Genomic DNA, 22,473 nt, shown 5'->3' on the forward strand with positions numbered 1-22,473 from the left:
GTCTTTTCAGGTGAGTAGCCCAAAGCTGAGAAGCATATGCATCCTTGCCAGGTAAATACATCTTTGCAAAGGTAAAAGGAACTAAAAGAAGCCAAAGCATCAACTGTGCATGACTGTATTTGTAACAGCAAGACACATACCTGACAGATTGCTAATAAATTAGTCAATGTTGCATGGAAATTAGAGGTTCCTAAGCATGCCATGAATTAACTCAGCCCAACTGGCTTCAGATTAGCAGCTGCATTGTTATGGGGCCAACATTACAAGATCTAGTTGGCAACTAAACCATACCAGCCACATGATTAAAAGCTTTGGCACAGCAATGCTTTGATTTGTTATTCCAAATAAGGCAGAAGGCATGCCACAACGAGAAAGAGAGCAGTGGATCAGTGGTAGAGCATGCGAATAAGATCACCAACAAAATGTTGAAGTAGGGTGAGCTTCTTTCAGAATTCCAGCCAGCCAGCTATGATTTCTTTCAGGATATTCCATTCCATTTCTCCCTCCCTCTAGTTTTCATTCTTTTACCATCCCTGAGTAGTCACTGAGTATGCTTTGGGGAAATATCTGTAGCTCAGTAGCAGGACATCCGTTCTGCCTGCAGAAAGTCCCAATTTCAATCCCTGGCATCTCTAGGGAAGACTGGGAATGCTCCCCAATGGAAACTTTGGAGAGTTGCTGCCAGTCCGTGTACACAGTACTGAGCTAGATAGAACAATGGTTGAAGGCCAATTCTAGAAATGTGGGATGGGTCTGATTTCACTTAGATATGCAAGAGTATTATTCTCTTGTAACCTTTCCCTAACTCTGTTAACTCTTCTCCAGCTGTTCCCAATTATTCACACATATTTAGTTGCCAAAAAAAGCAACTCAGCCCGGCATTATTTACTGGCGGTTCAGAATGAAGCTGGCTATACAGAATGGCTGTTCCAGGTATATCAAAAAATGAACGCATTCAGGCATTGTGCAATTAGTTTCCAGACAACTTCACAGCTTAGAAAATGTCAGGTGATTTTGCAATCTGTGAAAGTAGCAAGACAGCATGTCATCCTGTTATTTAGTTTTTCTGAACCAAAGTCATCTTAGCCCAAGAGCAGAGTGCACACAAATAAGGGAATTCTGGGGAGACAGAACCCACCCCCCTAATGTGACTCTGCATCATCCCTCTCCCCACAGAAGTTCCCCCACGCCCTCTCCATGCAAGAGTTATTTAGCTGGAAGCACAGCTGAATAAGCATTATGCCAAATTAACCTGCTTAGACTGGAGAAAAAGAAAGGCAAAAACAAACTTTCCACTGTTGGTTGCTTAGCCCTCTGCACCACTGAACTGTTGCTACTTTCTTTGAGAATTAGCTAAAAGCTGGTAGGATGGCTTCCTCGGCTTGGACATAACCACAGTGAACCCATCTGGGACTGGTTAGTTATATTTGAAATCCCCTTCCATTTCAAAAGCTACAAGCATGCTATATATCAGTGTCATGCAGGACCCTGTTTAATTAGCAGGGTATCAGCAACAAGCATGTTCTGAACATGCCCACACCAACATTTTTTAAAATTCTTCATTGCTATCAGCTGTGCTTTTCACAGCAGCATTTCTTACTAACTGAACATTTCTGACATAGTTCAAGACACCCCACTAGGCTCAGAGATGGTGGAATTTTGACCCTCCAGATGCTACTGGACTTCCAACTCCCATCATGGAGGATGGATTGAATGTTTTATTTCACAAAGGGATGGCGAGATTCAGAAAAACAGTCCAGCACTTCTTCAGCATCCTTGGCTTGAATGTACCCCCAAATATTACATGTCCGCAGATATTAGAAATGAAGGGATCCAGGTCTGGAAGGCTGCAGCCTCAGAGAAGTAATGTGTGAGTTGCCCAAGGCCACCTTCTCCCTTGTATAACCAGCCATGGGGGGTGGGGGACTCTTAGCCCAGCCTTCAAAATGGTCTCATAAGCTGCATGTGTTCCTCATGCTTTCTGAATGCCTCCCCCACGACACGGAGATAGGCTGTTTCTCTTGTCAGAGGAAAAGGCCGCTCCTCCCTGTCTGCTCTAGCTGATACTAGGCTATGCCTTCACTGTCCCAATTCTGCTTCTGCTGCATTCCTCCACCATGGCACCTAATAATTTACTACTCCTACTTGTTCTTTCTCTTCTCATTGGGAACATGTCCCCTCCACCTTCAGCATGGAAGTACTTGGGCATCATCACACCCCTCGACTGTCCTAGGGACATCCCAGAATTACAGAAGCCATCCTGGCTTCTGATTGGATCCTGGGATGTCCCGTTTTGGCTCAGCGAGAGCACAGCCCCGAAAGACACTTTTTTGGGGGGGGCATGCTCTCGCACGAGTCACCAAAAGATGTGCATCCCAATTTTCCTCTATGGCATGTCGGAGGGTATGAATCAAAGCTCGAATGCTGAAACAGCAACACCTCCCTCCTTTCCCCAAACCAAAAAAGGCTCTAGGTCTGGTCAACACCTTCTACCAGACAGCTCCTTCCCATCCCTCTGGTCCTCAAGCTTGCTTCTTCCCCAATGCATGGATAATTGCCAGGATGAGCATGAAGCACACCGTAAAGAAAATGGTTTTGTGTGCGTGCAATTTTCTAAATCAGAAACAGAGATGTGTTTAAAAAAGCAAAAGGGAAGAAAACTCTCAGCCCCACATCATGAGACTGGACAATGCAGACCATTCATTTCCTTAATGGCTACATGTGTGCCAGCTTAAACCACCATGGAAGTAAATGGTGGTGGGAGAGCATCCAGAGTTTAATTTGTTTCATCGGCTACCACAACACCCCAACTGCCCTCTTCCCCAGCTCTTGCCTGATCCTTCCTTGCATCTGTGCTGCCTCAAACCTTCCACCCGTGCTCTTCTCTGAAAAGTATGATGTAGCTGCGCAGTTTGGTTATTGACCCCATTGTTATAGTAGCATGAAACCACAATCCTGTATGTGCTGGACAAGCCATAACATGTCCCTTCTATGCTGAAACTGACTGACAGAAGGAAAAAGAGACACCAAGTGGTAGGAAATATTATTTAGCATTTTAATCTAACAACTTCTAAATGATGAGTCTCCCCTCCCCTCCCTTTCTCTTCTTACTAACCACACCTTCTGAAAGTCATTAAAGGTCAAAGAACTTAGTATTCTAGTTCAAGAGCTGTTTTAATCCAATGCCAGGGCTGGGCTCCTTTTGTTACTCATCAGCTAAGCACTTCTCCAGGACTCCAAAATGAAACCCAGGAGGAGGGTAGCAGGTTATTATCGCACAATAGTACTTTCAAAGCTGCCACTTGGAAACCAGAAGCTATTCTTTTGGGAATTATGGGATCAGAACTACCTAAACAGTATAGAAATTGATTTATGTATGCAACCACAGCTGCAAGAAAGTTATTTGTCCAAAAATGGAAGGAAGAAGAGGTCCCAGCGAGAGAAGAATGGATATAGAAGTTAATGGGACAAGGCAGAAATGGCAAAACTTACTCGGAGAATAAGAAATCAAGATAGCAATTTAACAATTTTTTAAAGAAAGGAATGGAAATAGTTTACTGAGTATTTACAAACAAACTGTAAACAGATTAAGACATTGGCAGGATTAATGTAAAAACCTGTAGTCTCTCTCTCTCTATATAAGGGATATATATGGGAATACAGTGGTACCTCGGGTTACATACGCTTCAGGTTACATACGCTTCAGGTTACAGACTCCGCTAACCCAGAAATATTACCTCGGGCTAAGAACTTTGCTTCAGGATAAGAACAGAAATTGTGCTCCAGCGACGTGGCAGCAGCAGGAGGCCCCATTAGCTAAAGTGGTGCTTCAGGTTAAGAACTGTTTCAGGTTAAGTACGGACCCCCGGAACGAATTAAGTACTTAACCCGAGGTACCACTGTAGATATATGAAATAATATGTTGAGATAATTTGGAGTATGTAGGAAGATGAAAAGAAATGTAAAGAACCATAGAAAGAGGAGGAAGGGAGTCAGAGTTTTAAATGTTAAAATTATGATTGAATAATTGTTGTAATTTATATAAATGAAAATTATAAAAATTAAAAAAATAAAAAGCTGCCACTTGGCTTTTGAACCTCATCCTATAGATCAACAGCCCTCCCACAAGCCATAATCTTCCAAGAATCAAATCTGATCCCCGTTCATGGTTCGAAAGAGTGCTCTTAGCTGTTGTTGTTGTTGTTGTTGTTTAGTCGTTTAGTCGTGTCCGACTCTTCGTGACCCCATGGACCAGAGCACGCCAGGCGCTTCTGTCTTCCACTGCCTCCCGCAGTTTGGTCAAAGCACTTAGCTACTCATTACTATATTTTTTCTAAGGTCCATGGCTTCTGGATTTTGCTTCTGTGATTTGATTTTGTCCCAGGGCAGGGGGGCTTTCTGGGCATAATTTCTTTTCTGTTACTTTTAACAACCACAAAGAACAAATGAGATAGCGCTGCCTCTAACAGCGTCATGGTAGATGCCGGCAGGCATGATCAGCTGAAGGAACCGAGTGGGAAGGAGAGAAGTCAGAGTAATAGTTGCAGCAAACCTCGTGATCTCCACCCAAAATAAGCCCACCCCCCCCCCACGGGCTGCACTGCAGTATGAAGAGCCACTCGCCCATACAGCCCATAAACATCCTCCTCCCTTCCTTGAAAGCTGCCTCAAGGTCCAACTGCTCCATTCTGGATCCTATTTTGGACATGTGCAACATATTCCAATTCATCCTTGCTGAGAAGTTAGTGCCACTGTGCCTAATGGCTCTTGTTGGCCACTAAATGTGTTTAGGAATGTGGTCTTACACACAGAACAACCCTTGAGCTATTTTCGCAAAACAATTATTTCCATTTAAGAAGCTCCTTCAACATGTTTTAACCCCTATGATATTCCAAATGAGAGAGAGAGAGAGAGAGAGAGAGAGAGAGAGAGAGAAGTTTAAAGCAAGGAAGGGAAAGAAATACATATACCATTTAATAATACAAATATACTGGAGTAGCAGCCAATCTCACCCCTCTCCTGGGGGGCCACTATACAGAGAGAGTCACTGCTTATTGTCTCAAAGGCACACAAAAGAATACAGAGAGAGTTCTGGTAGGTCAAGCACCCTGTTCTTCATGGTAGCGAATCATATGCCTCTGGGAAGCCCACAAAGAAGACATGAGAACAACAGCCCTATCCTCAGCAACTGATACTGAAGGCAACATAGTCATCAAGACTAGAAGCAACTGTTAGCCATATCTACCACAAACCTGTCCATTTCCCTTTAGAGCCAAGTTGGTGACCACCACCATATCTTAGGCTAGTGAATGCCAGAGTTTATCTATGCACAATGTTCTCTGGGAATTTCTGTGTGGGCGGAAAAATTAGGGAATGCTCGTGTACATTTTATGTACACAAGTACAGAAGTAAAGTACACCTCTGTCTACCTTTGATCAATGAATGTGTGTTCTCATGAAACACAGCCATTGGCATTGGATCTTTGAAGTTCCTTACCATATTGCTGTTAGTCTTGCTGGCATGTGCCTCCATCTGTTGCCAGTACTTCTTGGATTCCTGTACAATATCTTCATGGGTCATCCCTGGAATTATAATAAAGTCTTCTATTAAGAGCTTCCAACTTCCAGAATATTTTCAGATTTTTTAAAACAATGGTTTTACTTGTAGTGCTTCAAAAAGGCAATGGACCAACAGACTTGGGAGATTCAAGTAATTTCATTGTGAACAACCCTGAGATCTCTGATGAAGGGTGGTGTGTGTGTGTGTACACACACATACACACACCCCACCCTCCATATAAATATATATATATATATATATGCAGGTTTTGGTGTCTTCGGGTGTCTTCCCGTGTAAGAGTCGGGGTGTCTGTGCGACGTTTCGACGAGGTCTCACTCGTCATCTTCAGGCTGGTGCTTTCGGCTTCTTGTTACTGGAACAGAGCAGAATCTGGTGTTTGAGTTCCTATAAATACTGTTGAGGGGTGTGGTGTATAGCCTCCAACGTTCTGGGCAGAGAGGAAGTTCCTAGATTAGTGTGCCTTTTCTTCTTTTGTTCCTTAATTACTTGAGGGATATCTTGAGTGATTTCATGAGTGATATTCTGAATACCACTGGGTGGGTCATTAAGTGTAGATTAGTTGCTAAAGCTTTCGTGTCTTGACCTCTTGAGCTTGTGAAGAGTTTTTCTGAGAAGATGGCTGTGCTGCATTTAGTTGTGCTCTGGCTTGGCTTCGTGTATAGGGGCGAGCTGTGGTTTTGTGCCTTGTGCCAGCCAGATCTGTGTAGGGATTGCAGGGGGGTGCAGCATCCGGAGGTGCCACTATAGTTTGGCTACTGGATGGAGTCTGTAATATGTCTGTGGAGAGGCTCTGGGTTTGGGTCTGGTGTGGTTGATTGGTGACGGCGTTCTGTGTGCCTCTGGTTCTGGTGTCGGTTTTTGTGGGGAGGGCTAATTTCCAGATGTCTGGCAGGCGGGACGTGTCGTCACGCTTGTTCATGTTGTGAGGGTGTTTCTCTATCTCGATGGCTTCCATGATTATTCTCTTGTGGTGATGTTCCATGTTAAAGAGCAATTTGGAATCTGCAAAATTAATTTCGTGTCCTGTTTCTTTCATGTGTTGGAAAAGAGAGGAAGTTTTTTCTTCTTTTTTGACGGCATTCTTGTGTTCTGCGATACGTGCATTTATTCGTCTGTTTGTTTGTCCAATGTACGTGGCTGGGCAGACTTTGCAGGGTATTTCATAGACCCCTTGGTTTTCCAGCTGGATTTTGTCTTTTGGGTTTCTGAGGATATTGGCTATTTTTTGGTTGGTGCAGAAGGCTGTTTTGATATTGTGTTTATGGAGGATTTTGCTGATTTTGTCTGTAGTGCCCTTGATATAAGGAAGGAGGGCCATGCCATTGTTTTCTTCTGTGTCTTGGTTTTTGGGGGGTGTTTCTTTTTGGATTAGCTTCGTAACCCTGTTTTTCTGGTATCCATTGGCGATTAACACATTTGAGAGATTCTGTAACTCAGTTGTCAAGTGGTCTTTGTCAGCCAGGCGTTTGGTTCTGGAGATGAGAGTCTTGGCTACGGAGTTTATTTGTGCAGGGTGGTGGTGTGATTGTGCATGTAAGTAGCGGTTGGTGTGTGTTTTTTCCCGGTAGATAGTGTGTCCTAGAGAGCCATCAGGTTTTTTGTAGATTAGGACGTCAAGAAAGGGGAGTTGGTTGTTGTCTTCTATTTCCATAGTGAATTGTATTTTGGGGTGTAGGCTGTTGAGATGTGTGAGGAAGCTATCTAGTTTTTCTTTCCCGTGTGGCCAAATTACAAAGGTGTCGTCAACATATCTGAGCCAAAGTTTGGGTTTGTGTTCTGACTTGTCTAAAGCATTGGTTTCAAAGTGTTCCATGTACAAATTTGCGATGACCGGTGAGAGGGGTGATCCCATAGGTGCTCCTTCTATCTGTTTGTATCTTTGTCCATTGTGGATGAAGTACGTGTTGGTTAGGCAGTGGTTGGTCAGGTCCAGGATGTATTTGGGGGGGTTGTATTTGTTTTGAATGGCTGTCAAGGCTTCATTAATGGGCACTTGAGTGAAGAGAGATACAACATCGAAGCTCACAAGTAGGTCATCGGGATGTAGGTATTGCTTCTTTATTGTTTCTATGAACTGGAAGGAGTTAGTAACGTGTGAAGCGATGGATTCTGCATAGGGCTGAAGTTGCTAAGCGATGGATTCTGCATAGGGCTGAAGTTGCTAAGCAACTTCAGCCCTATGCAGAATCCATCGCTTCACACGTTACTAACTCCTTCCAAGACTCTCCGTAGCCAAGACTCTCATCTCCAGAACCAAACGCCTGGCTGACAAAGACCACTTGACAACTGAGTTACAGAATCTCTCAAATGTGTTAATCGCCAATGGATACCAGAAAAACAGGGTTACGAAGCTAATCCAAAAAGAAACACCCCCCAAAAACCAAGACACAGAAGAAAACAATGGCATGGCCCTCCTTCCTTATATCAAGGGCACTACAGACAAAATCAGCAAAATCCTCCATAAACACAATATCAAAACAGCCTTCTGCACCAACCAAAAAATAGCCAATATCCTCAGAAACCCAAAAGACAAAATCCAGCTGGAAAACCAAGGGGTCTATGAAATACCCTGCAAAGTCTGCCCAGCCACGTACATTGGACAAACAAACAGACGAATAAATGCACGTATCGCAGAACACAAGAATGCCGTCAAAAAAGAAGAAAAAACTTCCTCTCTTTTCCAACACATGAAAGAAACAGGACACGAAATTAATTTTGCAGATTCCAAATTGCTCTTTAACATGGAACATCACCACAAGAGAATAATCATGGAAGCCATCGAGATAGAGAAACACCCTCACAACATGAACAAGCGTGACGACACGTCCCGCCTGCCAGACATCTGGAAATTAGCCCTCCCCACAAAAACCGACACCAGAACCAGAGGCACACAGAACGCCGTCACCAATCAACCACACCAGACCCAAACCCAGAGCCTCTCCACAGACATATTACAGACTCCATCCAGTAGCCAAACTATAGTGGCACCTCCGGATGCTGCACCCCCCTGCAATCCCTACACAGATCTGGCTGGCACAAGGCACAAAACCACAGCTCGCCCCTATACACGAAGCCAAGCCAGAGCACAACTAAATGCAGCACAGCCATCTTCTCAGAAAAACTCTTCACAAGCTCAAGAGGTCAAGACACGAAAGCTTTAGCAACTAATCTACACTTAATGACCCACCCAGTGGTATTCAGAATATCACTCATGAAATCACTCAAGATATCCCTCAAGTAATTAAGGAACAAAAGAAGAAAAGGCACACTAATCTAGGAACTTCCTCTCTGCCCAGAACGTTGGAGGCTATACACCACACCCCTCAACAGTATTTATAGGAACTCAAACACCAGATTCTGCTCTGTTCCAGTAACAAGAAGCCGAAAGCACCAGCCTGAAGATGACGAGTGAGACCTCGTCGAAACGTCGCACAGACACCCCGACTCTTACACGGGAAGACACCCGAAGACACCAAAACCTGCATTCCTGTACCCGTGAAAATCTACGAAAGCATATATATATATATATATATACATACACACACACACACACACACACACGCATATATATATATATATATATATATATATATATATATATATATATATGCTTTCGTAGATTTTCACGGGTATAGGAATGCAGGTTTTGGTGTCTTCGGGTGTCTTCCCGTGTAAGAGTCGGGGTGTCTGTGCGACGTTTCGACGAGGTCTCACTCGTCATCTTCAGGCTGGTGCTTTCGGCTTCTTGTTACTGGAACACAAGAAGCCGAAAGCACCAGCCTGAAGATGACGAGTGAGACCTCGTCGAAACGTCGCACAGACACCCCGACTCTTACACGGGAAGACACCCGAAGACACCAAAACCTGCATATATATATATATATATATATATATATAACTCTACAAGTGCAGCAGAAATATAGCAATAAAAGGGCATAAAATTTAAGAGTTCTTGAAATTGGCTGCCTCCAATTTCCAACCACTCTTGCCAAGTTGACAGTTACATCCATTGATCCACTCTAGAGCTTTTCTTTTCTGCAAAGTGTAGAATGTTAAAACCTAACACCACAAATCATTCCCTCAACTCTTATAATTCATGTATGTAAGATTTTAATATACTAAAGGTACAATCCTATGGTCCCCAGAAAGGCATCTCAGGAACCATAGGTACTGCAGATTTCCATCCTCAGGATGAGCCAAGTGGTACACTTACCGGAGTACTGCTGTAGCAGCCAAACTTTGAGCTCTATGAAGCTGTGAGCAAAATGGCAGCTGTCTTCACGCAGGCAGCCGTAACGCACCTCATGCCTGCACACATCAAACTGAAAGTGCTCCTGGAACTGGCGGATCTTGGAGTATTTTAGTGAGGTGGAACGAACAATGTGAACTAGACACCTGCATCGAGGAGAGGAATGTTTATTCATAAAGATGCTTGTTTTAAAACAGCAGTGATATAGAAAAATACTGCTCAGCCTGAGCCAGCCCATCCATTTGCAGCACCTTCTGCCCCCTGATTCTACAGAGAAGAACCTCAAATATGAAGAACCTCAAATGTTAGCCTGTCAAGAGACTACCACAAAACATGCCCACCAGTCCCTAATTATTTGCACCTTTTGTGGATTTTCATTATAAGCCACTTTGGGGAAAGGCTGGTTCCACAACTGAGGTGCTTATGTGTGGTGGTTAACAGGATGGCATCACGCTGAGGAATGCTGCTTTGAACGATCTGCTAGATGACTGCAGCAGCAAGAGCACAACCACATGTCAGCTGTTTCCATGCTGATAAAGGTAATGTATGAATATGGATTTAATGATCCTTATCATAATAATACAGGATAAGCCAGGAGTATTCCTAGAATCAAACGGGCTGTGGGTAGGGCATTACTAGCGAGACCATCAGCCACAGCTCATTGTTGAGCAACTGCTTTTCATCCCCAGCATCTCCAGGTAGAGACACTCTAGTGTGAAACCCTGGGCAGCAGTCTGTCAGTCTGTGTAGAGTCAATACCGAGCTAGTTAAAGGTTTGACTTAGTACAAGGCAACTTCCTATGACGAAGCCCAGCCCACTTACTTGTTATCATAAAAGCTATGTTTCGCAGCTAGGTTGGAGCACACTGCTGGCGAGTCCTTGGTCCCTTTGCTGATTATCCGGGGTTTGCTATCAAAGCAGATCTGCAAGCACACCATTAGAAAAGGGTTTCAGACTCTTAAGTCCCTAGAAATTGATTTAAACAATCATTTCTAAAGCACTTCCAGTGCACTGTAATATTTGCCTAACAAGGGCTGAAATCTAAATGGTTCCCAAATGGAACCCTGGAGAGCCCCTGACATTCAGTATCGACAATACTGGGCAAGATGGTCCAATGGTCTGATTCAGTGCAAGACAGCTTCTTGTGTTCCTTTATCATGCTCCTGGCAACTTGTGATTATAGGTAATTATTATTATAGACGAGGAATTAAGGCTAGGAGGTTGCAACTTGCCCACTCAACAAATCCCGATCTTCCAGGACCCAGCCTAACGCTCCATTGACTAGAACACAGTGGCTTTCTGCTAAGTTATTTAGCGAGACAACAGGATGCTTATTGTAATCAAGCCACAACCACACAGTGATGTTTCCAGTTCATGTTTCTCAGCAGTACTGGGGGTTTCTGGAGGCCAGCTCAAGGCTAGCTACATAGCAACTAGGCAGTAAATTCCAGAGAGGCGCCATTTTCCGTCACTTTAAAACAGAGCTGCAACCCTGAATGGAGTGTGAGAGAGAAAGGGTAAGTAGAATGTTGGTGTTTTAATGCAAAACCAAAACTGATAAATGTCAGCACTGAACAGTATTCTGGGTGAAAGGCTCAATGGCCCAGTTATGTAACTAGACAAGGAGAAAGATGCAGTGGAAGGACATCTTGCCTGCCTTCTACTCCATACCTCACAGAGAAAGGTGAATATGCCCTGGTGTTCCTTCAAGATCCTGGCAATGGTCAGGCTGCCCCGCTTGACTCCGCCCAGCGGGTCAAAGAGGAGGTCACGATTGAGAGTCCCCTTCCGCTCCTCTGTCCACACGTCGATCTCCTCCTGGTGGTACGCGAAGGTGCAGTTATCCCCGTACTTACAGTCCTGCTTGTTAAGCATATCTACAAAGCAACAGACATCACACCACCACACAAGGAATGGAGGCTGGAATCAGAACCAAGCTCTCTTGCTACCCCTTCTTCTGTTTCCTTCTCTTCCCTCCCACCCAACCCCAAGATCACAAACAGTTAAAAATAAACCAATGAGTTCAAAATGTCACATCTTGGTGTAGCTCAGCCTTCCCCAACCTGGTACCCTCTGGATGCTGTTGGGACTACAACTCACATCACCCTGAACCATTGGCCATGCTGGCTGTGGCTCATGGGAGTTGCAGTAGAACAACAACATCTGGAGAGTACCACATTGGAGAAGGTTGCAATTAGTCAACATAATAACTCAAGCCCCTGTCATCTTTACTAATGATTAACTTAACCTCCCCAAAGAAACCTGCCTGACACCTGCCCATTTTGGCGTTAAGTCAGACAATTTGATTTTCTTAGTATGTTAATTTAATCATTTTTTCTTGGCTGATGGCAATTGTGTTTTTATGCTGCCCTTTTAAATCTTGCTGCTTTGGGTGTGCTTCTGTATATCTTTTATATATCTTTCTATATCTTTTGTATATCTTTCTTGTTTTATTACTGAACTTTGAAAATTTTGTAAGCCACCATGCTGGGGAATCAATTGAAGGCAAAGGTATAAATCCCTATAATAATTAAAGTCTGTACACATTCATGAAGGAGAGGGTCAGTCAGTAGGAGACAGGTCATGGCTACAGAAAGCAGCCTCTCTCTCCCCATGCCATATTTCACAGAACCCTCCTTCTGTATGAAGCAGTCCCGTCCCCCGTCCCCCATGCACCCTTTCCCTTCCATTCACCTTTGCACAGATAATAAGATCCCACAAAGTTTGTCTTGGTTGGCCGTGGTCGGATTCTCTTCCAGGTTTTATCTTCCGAGTTGCAGCGCCGGCCCAGCAGTATATCGCGCTTGCACTTGTGTTCCAGACCTTCTCGATAGGTATAATCGCCAGCCTTGGGTCCTACAAAAGGGGAGACAAGATTAACAAGAGCCCAGTTTTTCCTATAGCAATTCGTCCAAGTCACCACAAGCAAATAACCTGTTTTGGGATAGCAGATGCGACAAGCTTGTTTGAAGATGTGAGTGGACGCCAGCGGATTCTTCACAAGCAGAGCTGTGTTGGGCATCACTGACTCTGGCTGACACATCAGCAACTCTACCACTTTGGGTACCGTTGGGTGACTTGGTCCACTGTGGTTTGCCTGGGGAGAGAGTGGGGGGGGGGAATTGCAAAGAAAAGTAATTGAACCCCTCTCCTTAAGTTCTTCAGGTCAACCTGCATTTCAGAAAGAACAAGCCAAAGCGCGCAGACTAAAGCCCTTCTCATTGATGACTCTACTCTACATGCAAGGAGAATTACTCTGACTTTCGTGGTCAATCCAAAATACAATCTTGAGCCTTCCTATGAATTCTAGGCAGCGTTGCAAAGTGTTGCCCTATTGTGCCATTAGTGGAATAGATTGGATGGGTATCAATTATATTACTATTACACTGAAGGTGCACCTGAAAAGCTATTTCCTTCTTATTTGAAAGCTTATTGGAAAGGTCAAAGAGTATCCTACAATCGTCCAATACACTTTACTTGCCTATGTGGTTCAGTTAAAGTGTCATATATAGCTCAGGAGGGGAAAAATAACTTTTTTTCTGATACATGGCTGTATCATGGTAATTGTGAAAAATAGTGAAATTAGTTTTTTGTAACAGATTTCATTAGTTTTCCAACACAGTTTTAACATTTTTAATCACATACTTTGTTGACATTATATCTTAAATTAGAAAAGGTGGCATCAGCCATCTTAATGACAGCATAAAGGGCTCAAGCAACCTGCCAGAACAGGCTATCACATGAAAATGCAACCAAGATATACACCTTTCAAAAAATCCTAATGAAGCTTTGCCACCTTACATGATGCTAAAGGGTCCATTTTCAGCTCTTGGCCCACAGATTATTCCATGTCCCAATCCAGAGAAAAAGAGAACAACTACTACTCACCAAGGGTGGTGGTTTCTGGATACCAGCAGGCTGCCGTGGTTCTTGTGTGCTGGTTTCCTCTGAACAAGGAGAGAAAAACCACAAGAGGAATGAAGGCAGCTGGCCAGTGTTACAAGCATGATTGCCAACTACCTGAGCACTACCACATTCAACAACCTTCTCTTTTCTTAAGTTCCCAAGAGGCAGCAGAAGCCAAGTTCCACATTCTTTTACCACTTGAGGCAGATAGTTTCAATAATTAAAAAAAAACCCCTAGATTTAAGAAAGAAAATCATAGTAATGCTCTTGCACAGCCCTGCCACCCAGGTCATTACCATGAGGTCTGCACAGGAAAATATCCCAGGGGGTTCTCTCTCTCCAGTGTTAGTTTCAAATTACTCCAAAGAGGCAGTTCTCACCAAGAGGAAAATTGTTTTCTAGTGGTTTAGATATCACTGGCTAGAAAAAGACTCTTTTCTTCAAATTTGCTTTGGATCATACAGAAACATACCTCCTGCTCCTTCATCCTCTTACATGTTAATCTTGTTATTCAGTCAAGTAATTCTTTAAGTTTCCCTTAATCTATAATGCAGCAATGAACTAATACTGCTGCTGTTTGGTGCGAACCACATGATGGGCACTATACAAACCAACACATTTATCCATTTGCTTATTTATTATACCCAGCCTAGTTAGAAAAAAGAAACATTTGCCATTTAAAAGTGACAATACAAGGCTGGGACATAGGCCAGAAACTGATATGAGTGGTGAGAAGGAGAGAGTTAGATGGCAGTGGAGGAGCATGTAACATGAGCCTAGGGCAGTTGATGCTTCAGAGATATGCCTAAAAATTATATGGAGTTTTGATGTAGCATTGCTCTTCCTTTCTCACACGATAATGTGACTCTAACAGGCCCCACACCTACCAACAGTAAAGGAATCCAGCGCATCTAGTGATCCCCTATTGGTTCCAAAAGCATCCAACACATCGAGGCGGGACTCTGTGTATGGGAGCAAGTCCAGCGAATCCAGTGAGTCCAAAGGGGAGCTGCCACTGCCACCCACAGGCGATTCAAAGGCATCCAGGACAGATGAGGAGGAGAGCTGCTTAGTGGCATCCATCACAAGGCCAAAGGAAGCAGGAGGGAGAGGTGTGGAGACTGGAATGCTGGCAGTCACCACGGGAGGGAGCAGAGGAGTGCCACCTGGAAACACGGGGATCAGCTGGGGCATCTCACTAGACAGGTTGGCAGGGATGGCACCTTGGACCAGGGACTTCAGCAAGAGAGAGAAAACATGATACAGTTAGAGGGGAAGAGATGAAATACACCAGATATACAAGGTAGGTAGCACAGGGCACTATGACAGACAGAATTGAAGACTAGTTTACAGTTACTTTCTCCAATGCAGCACCATTATCAACCAGTATCTGGGTAATAATAATAATAATAATAATAATAATAATAATAATTTATTATTTAAACCCCCCCTTCTGGCTGGGCTTCCCCAGCCACTCTGGGCGGCTTCCAACAAAATATTAAAATATTGTACAGTAATCCATCAAACATTAAAAGCTTCCCTAAACAGGGCTGCCTTCAGATGTCTTCTAAAAGTCTGGTAGCTGTTGTTCTCTTTGACATCTGATGGGAGGGCGTTCCACAGGGCGGGTGCCACAACCAAGAAGGCCCTCTGCCTGGTTCCCTGTAACTTGGCTTCTCACAGTGAGGGAACCGCCAGAAGGCCCTCGGCGCTGGACCTCAGTGTCCGGGAAGAATGATGGGGGTGGAGACACTCCTTCAGGTATACTGGACCGAGGCCATTTAGGGCTTTAAAGGTCAGCACCAACACTTTTATTCACACAGACCCTCCTCTCTTTTGGGGTGCAACTCCTGCCTCCCCCACTGCAGTTCAGCATTACATAGGCATCAAGACTAACCAGGTGTCAGAAGCATAAGTGGCATTAACTGGATTGAGGGAGCAGGGAGGAAGAATGCAACAGGGGAACACATCCAGTAGGATACCAGAAAGAAGCTTCAGGGAGCTTCAGAGAAGGAGAATGTGCCCAATGTTGACTCAGAGCATTGGTATATCTAGGAAAGAACCACCTACTCTGATTAGCAGTTGCTGTCTAACACGGACAATTGGTCTTTCCCAGTACATGCCTAATACTTTCCTAATACAGGATCCTTTCAGGCTGAAGTGTCAGGGATTGAACCCTGGATTTCCTGCATACTGTACACAACACATGCTCTGCCATTAAGCTATGGACTTCCCCATTCCTGATATCAGAGTTTTCTCTTAGCCATGATTTGAAACGGATGTTGGGGAGGAAACCCCGGACAACTTCAGCCACTGTCAGCATCAATGCCACTATATCACTTAATTGCATGTAAGACTAGTAGAGAACCATTTGCACTCCCAAAGGCCAACGTGTGTGGACAGGGAGACCAGAATTCTGTTTCCAATTACTTAACCACAGCTATACAGTTGGGAGTTTTAGATGTGCACACACCCTTTCTGTTTCCAAGGTGATAAACAATGCCACATGGAAATGTATAATATACTCAGGTCTCACGTTGGCTCAGATCTCATCAGATACTTAGAAACCAAAAGGAGGAGTTTGTGGGTAGGAAAGAGAAACCAAAAGGAGGAGGGAGAAAGACACAGAACCCTCCAGTGCATGAGAAGAGTGAGGGAAAGTCAGAAAGGAGTGACTGAAAGCAGAGACGTAGATGGATAGGTAGACCTAGGAAATCCACTCTTACCAGAGGGTATTGTGACCCATCTGCAATAGAATCCAGAATGGAGTCCAGTTCATGCCCAAGAACTCCTCCTTCAGTGAAGTCATCAGCACCCTCAGACCCTGGCATGGATGCAGCATCAGTAGAAGGGAGCAGGGTGGCGGCAGGCAGTGAAGTTGGTGTGCCTTTCGTATCCAAGTCAGTTGATGGAAAGGCAGAGTCCTCACTCACAGAGACATTGGGAGGGGTAACGCACTGGAGACCAAGAGAGCTGTCTGCAAGGCAAATTACTTGATCACATCCAGATGGCAGCGCACACACAGATCCCAATCCAGTAGCAGAAATTGAAGCTCAGAAACTCTTGCTCTCTGAACTATAGGAAGCTACCGTATGCCAGCCCAGGACGTTTGTCCAACTAGCCCAATATTGTACACTCTGGGGGGCAGTGGCTGTCCAGGGTCTCAGGCAGAGGTCTCCCCCCCCCTCATCACCCACTATGTGATCCTTACATAAACAGACAGACAGAAATACCAGGAATTGAACCACAGACCTTCTGCACTCAAAGCCTATACTATACTGTGTCTCCCATCTTCAAAATATGTCTTTCAGTATCTGTCAGAGTACAATCTAAAGTCATATTTCTAATAGTTTCTTCAGATTTTATAGAACGGGGGCACCCTGTGTATCATGGGAAAAGGGTATCTCCTGCAGGGGATTTCATTTACACGTGCTGGGAGCTTCAGCATTCACTGGTTTTTCTGTCGATCCACAGAGTTCAGGGGAACAGCTGCAAACCCAGTGCAACGTTCCCAAAGCTGGCTCAGGGAGGGAAGTTGCAAGAGTAGGAACTTACTTCCGCCCTCCCCTCTACCAGAACATTTTCTGTCACTCACGTTATAGTCCTTAGTGGCAAACCAAAGAGACAAAAATTGCTATGAGCCAAAGGAACATAAAACTAATCACCTGTTTCAATGTCATCTACAGAGCCCAATCCATTAGAAACAGTCTGCAAAGAGAAAGAATATACTATTGTCATCCCTCTGGCAGGGTGGGGGGAGTTGCTACTCTCAGCATTCAAAACTTTTCTCCAACTTTCACAAAGAGTTATTTCAGGGCACACAGTGATGTACCTAACTACAGGAGTTTGCAGTTTTTTCCTCTTGCAAAGTGTTTATTCACTTTACTGACACACATGCTGGTCTTTGAAACTAGCACTAATTTCCTCTCTTTCACCCTTCCCGCCAGACTTCAGGCAAGCTTTCAACTATTAAAAAACACAAAAAACTTGGGCATATGTTCATCTGGTTAAATTTTCTTTGGATCCCTTTCCCGTTGGGTTTATTTTTTTTTAAAAAAACCTTGAAATACTGCTCAGGCCCTGTGAGTTATGTGACTAGTTGGACCGACAATCAGTGCTCTACACAACTGACTGACTTCATGACTGTCACAAGGGCCATTAGCTAGCCAGTCAGCACCCTCTACAGTTTTTCAGATTCTGCTAAAATTCTGGAATGCAATCAACTGCACTTAAAATTAAACATTTCTAGGAGGCATCATTTCTTGCAACACTGGCCAAGCAGGATCACTGAGAAACATGAGGGAGATATTGGCATACTTGGTGGAATCCCAGGGTTAGAAGAACAATAAAACTTTTAAAGCGGGAAATGGGGACAGGGAATGAAATGAAGTTTCACAAAGAGGTCCTGGCTGGCTGCCATGCTGAACAGCAGCACTTGACACTGCAAAATGTTGTTTCAGGTCTCACTTGCACTATTTTATCAATAAAGGCTACCTGATTTGGTAAGGCAGAAGACAGGCCATTACTAAGTAGAGAAAACGTTTCCAATTCCTGCTGCAAGGAAGAGAGAACAGTGGTAATCTACAAGATTCTGACACAGTCACTTCCATATTAAGGAGCAGGTAAACGTACAAGATGTGTGTGTATATATATATGTATTGCACTGTACATGCACCCTGTACACAGACCAGAAATTGCAGCTAAACCTCACTTCCCAGTTTTCTACATTCAGTACAAGGCATGCTTATATAAAAGTCAAATGGGACAATCTACTTGCAGGTTACATGCTGTTCCCAACAAGAACTGACTACAGTACTGTGTTTGGAATATCGCATCATTTGCAAGTGGATAGTCTTATTCTGGATTTTATCCTGGGTGAAACTAATAGTGCTAAGTTTTGACAGGAGAGGAGGTAGGTAGTCACGCTCTCTAAGGTCTTCATAGGTAGCCAGACAGTATGATTCTGTTCTGAGCTGGCTAGCTGAATTAAATGTCATTTCTAATTAAATACCATTTATAATAGTGGCAGGTGCTCTTAAAATAGAATACAGTGGTACTTCGGTTTTTCGAACGTCTTGGAAGTAGAACGTTTCAGTTTTTGAACGCCAAAAACCCAGAAGTAACTGCTTCAGTTTCTGAACGCTTTTCGGAAGTCAAACGTGCCAGACGGCTTCTGTATAGAGTTTTCCGGAAGTAAATGCTTCGGTTTTTGAAAGTTTCGGAAGTTGAACAGTCTTCTGGAACTGATTACGTTCGAAAATCGAGGTACCACTGTACTCACCATTCCAAGCTTCTGGTTTGCCATAAGCCTTTTATACACACATTTACACGCAACTGTACACACCAATTAGTACTCCACCCCCCAAAAAAAACACACCACATGGAGGCCCTTCAGATTCTGGTGGACAACAACTTCCATAATCCCTGACCTTTGGCCATGAAGTCTGGGAGTAATGAAAGATGGAGTCCAGTAAACATCAGGAGGGCCACACAGGACCCCAAAGTAGACCTGCTAAAGTGCACCAAGCCCAATTCTGAGCACTGGCCATGAATGGTGGTTCACCAGAACTCAACACTTCCCATTTCTGTTTTCTCTTTTGAGGACTGCATAAACATGGGAGGCTACCAAGCACTTCAGAGGTTACCACACATTGTTGGTGAGCTGAATCACATGCTGTGCAGCCTTGGGCTAGAGTGCTGGATTTGGATGCTGGAACCCCAAGTCCACATCCCTGCACAACCATCTTGATGCTCACTAGCTAGCTTTAGGCAAGTCACTCTCAGTCAAATGTATCCCAAAGGATTGTTGGGAGGATGCAATCACATAACCCTATATATGCCAACTGAAATAAGCGTGGGACGTGAATACTATACCTGAGGCCTCTTATAGGCTTTCCGGACCCTTAATCCCAGTTTCTGTGCAAGCTCCTGGCCGAGTTGTGCTACACTTTCATCCTTCAAGGAGAAGACAATGAGCACATTTGTAGGTGTACAAAGTGTTTCACTCAATTCTTTGCAAATATAGCCCCCCCTTATGTGGGGTTACGTTCCAGGCCCATCATATAAGTGTAATTGTGAAAATTTCATAAGTGAAATTGCATGAATCCTCTAAATGCCTATTGTTCCCTGCTCCCAAGCTCTCTCTTGTGCCGTCTCTCCAATCCAGACCAAAATATCTAGAGGTGAGATATGAGCAGAACAAGGAACAGTGTCTCTGCAAGAGGGGACATAATGGCAGGGAAGCTGGGGGGGGGGGGAGAAGCAGCACTTGCAGAAATAGAGAGCAGGGGCTTTCCCCCAGAAGCTGTCATAAATAAAAATATATTTGCAAATCTAAGTGCTAAAGACAATAATAGGCTTTCATATTTGTGCTGGAAACTGCATGCTCTATTTATTAGTTTGCTCAATGCTTGGAAGATTTGTAGATTCCTTTTTATTGCTCTTTGGATCAAAACAAAAGATGAGAGAGCCAATGATAGAAGAGGGGAATGGAAATCTCGAGTTTGATTGTAATTTATTTTAACACATTTATGCACTTTCCATTAAAAAGTCAATGACTGTAAATGTGCAAGCCACTACTTACATGCGGGAGGGAGAGCAAGCAGCGGCTGTTACATTCATATGCTTCCTTGTGCCTCCCTAGCTCATTCAAGCAGCGGGCTTTCCGGAATAGCGCACGGATGTTCTCCTTGTTGAATCCCAGAGCCTTCTCACTGTCTTCCAGAGCTTTCTCGTGCAGGCCCTTTAGGAAAACGAGACTATCATAACCATAAGAAGCTTGATATAAATGGATCCTACACGTCTCCTTCCATGCAAGATCTGTCCAACCTAACTCACTGCTCTTAAGTTCTGCTTGTACAGAAAAGAAAGGGGGAGCAAAAGAACAGTGTGTCAGGTTAATACCCACAACAATAGATAATTCTTCCCCTTGGTGTATAGTGCCTGTAGTCAGATCCCTACTCTCACCCCCTAAAGGCAATGGAATGTGGAATGAATTGCACAAGTACAGTGGTGCCTCGCAAGACGAAAAACGCGCAAGACGAAAAGAGTTTTCCGTTTTTTGAGTCGTTCCGCAAGACGAATTTCCCTATGGGCTTGCTTTGCAAGACAAAATGTCTTGCGAGTTCTTGCGAGTTTGTTTCCTTTTTCTTAAAGCCGCTAAGCCGCTAATAGCCGTGCTTCGCAAGACGAAAAAACCGCAAGACGAAGAGACTCGCGGAACGGATTAATTTCGTCTTGCGAGGCACCACTGTATGATCATCACTTGATGACTGCAACATCAAATAAAGGCTAGTGAGCCATGACATATATTGAATTTTTTAATTTTATTTTAACCAAAATTACTTTAATGCAGTTTAAACCTGCTTATATGCAGGTTTGATGGAGAGATCAAATAAAGCACATACGTGCACAAACTAGCCCCAAGACTACTCACCATGGCAAAGTAGCAGGCAGCCCGATTGACATGCAGCTTGCATAAGAGATCCACCGGAATGGCCACCTCATCTGAAGCTGCATATTCCGCCACATTCAGCCCTTCGACATACTGAACCAGCGCTAGCTTGAAATCCTTCTCTCTGAACAAATCATTGCCCTCTGCAAATAAGTTTCTCACCAGCTTTTGCAAAAAAGCCTATAGGAATAAGAAACGAAGAAAAAACACTATGCCATCCCGTAGTGTCCTTGCTACAGTGCCAAAAAGGCATCAAAATCACTATATACGTTCTCTCAGAATATAAAGGAGGCACATAATTTGAATAATCCTAGAAAGTCACAATTCCCTGTGGACAGGTTTATGAGAAAAAGCTTGTCTGCTGAGAGAAACAGTGTTCCTTGGTTTGAAAGCTTCATCATGGCATGGTACAGTGAATGTGTCTATCCAAGCCAGTTGTTTTCTCGCAGTGTCAGCTGGACAAGATTCACTCATGCACCTTAAGCCATGGTTTATGGCTTAGCATGATGTGTGAACGCAGCTCTCACCTGCTTTTTCTTCATCTAATCTCAATGATATTGTGCTTCACAATATTGCTGTCTGCTATGCACCTGCTATGCAGTGTGCCAATGTCACAACACAGTGTGGACAGGACTTGACAAGAAAAATAGGACCTAGACCAGTCACAGTACATTTTTAGAGCAAAGGAGATCCCTAGATCCCTAGACTCATAGCTATGGTTGGAGAGGGGACATCTGTCAAAGGTTTTAGGGCAGATGCCCTGCCAGAGGCTGCAGAACTCAAATGAGGAGTCTTAAGAGCCAGGCAACAACTCAGTAAGTAAGTGGACTTGAGTAAATTCAAGTTTCCCATTTTAAAATGAATATATATCTCGGGCAAGTATGTCTAGCATGCTTGTTCAATTAAAGCAAATTTGGCAGTATCAAAGCTAAGCTCTACTCAGACCCACTGAAGTCAACGTATTTAAGTAACTTAGTCAAACAACAAAAATATTATTGGTAAGTAAATGCCCACGTTGTTGATAGTTTTTTACATACTCATATTTTGAGAACTGAACCAACTGGAGATCTCAGCAGCAGGAGGATATAAAATTATAAGTATAAAATTCACCCACACAAACCCAGCTGATAATCTCAATGCGATTTAGAATGGCATCTCCTGAATCCTAGCCACATCCATCACCAGCATGTGGCCCTCAAAAACTTGCCCAGAAGGAAATATGGACCTTGGATGGACCTCAAGCTGAAAAAGCTTCCCTATCCCTGTTCTCTGAGCAACTCTGCC

The 22,473-nt window shown here is 43.9% G+C and overlaps 1 protein-coding gene across 5 annotated transcripts in view; it reads right to left on the reverse strand.

Moving 5' to 3' along the window:
• ZC3H7B (zinc finger CCCH-type containing 7B) overlaps positions 1 to 22,473 on the reverse strand; it is a 49,994-nt gene that overhangs the window by 16,159 nt on the left and 11,362 nt on the right. For 4 of the 5 annotated variants that reach the window (XR_014224245.1, XM_082241281.1, XM_082241280.1 and 1 more), the window contains exons 4-17: positions 21,172 to 21,369; positions 20,320 to 20,478; positions 19,611 to 19,691; positions 18,231 to 18,290; positions 17,402 to 17,444; positions 16,463 to 16,713; positions 14,624 to 14,972; positions 13,719 to 13,777; positions 12,765 to 12,927; positions 12,525 to 12,686; positions 11,502 to 11,707; positions 10,653 to 10,753; positions 9,794 to 9,975; positions 5,497 to 5,582 (exon numbers count right to left, since the gene is read on the reverse strand). Coding sequence is in view for 4 of the 5 variants with exons in the window: in XM_082241281.1 (XP_082097407.1) it covers positions 5,497 to 5,582; positions 9,794 to 9,975; positions 10,653 to 10,753; positions 11,502 to 11,707; positions 12,525 to 12,686; positions 12,765 to 12,927; positions 13,719 to 13,777; positions 14,624 to 14,972; positions 16,463 to 16,713; positions 17,402 to 17,444; positions 18,231 to 18,290; positions 19,611 to 19,691; positions 20,320 to 20,478; positions 21,172 to 21,369 (2,100 nt within the window). In the remaining variant the exon portion in view is untranslated. The remainder of the gene's footprint in view (positions 1 to 5,496; positions 5,583 to 9,793; positions 9,976 to 10,652; positions 10,754 to 11,501; positions 11,708 to 12,524; positions 12,687 to 12,764; positions 12,928 to 13,718; positions 13,778 to 14,623; positions 14,973 to 16,462; positions 16,714 to 17,401; positions 17,445 to 18,230; positions 18,291 to 19,610; positions 19,692 to 20,319; positions 20,479 to 21,171; positions 21,370 to 22,473) is intronic. The other variant, XM_082241283.1, reaches the window with a different exon arrangement.

This window comes from Podarcis vaucheri (assembly GCF_965113315.1).
Source record: "Podarcis vaucheri genome assembly, chromosome: 10".
In the NCBI taxonomy this organism is placed as follows: Eukaryota; Metazoa; Chordata; class Lepidosauria; order Squamata; family Lacertidae; genus Podarcis; species Podarcis vaucheri.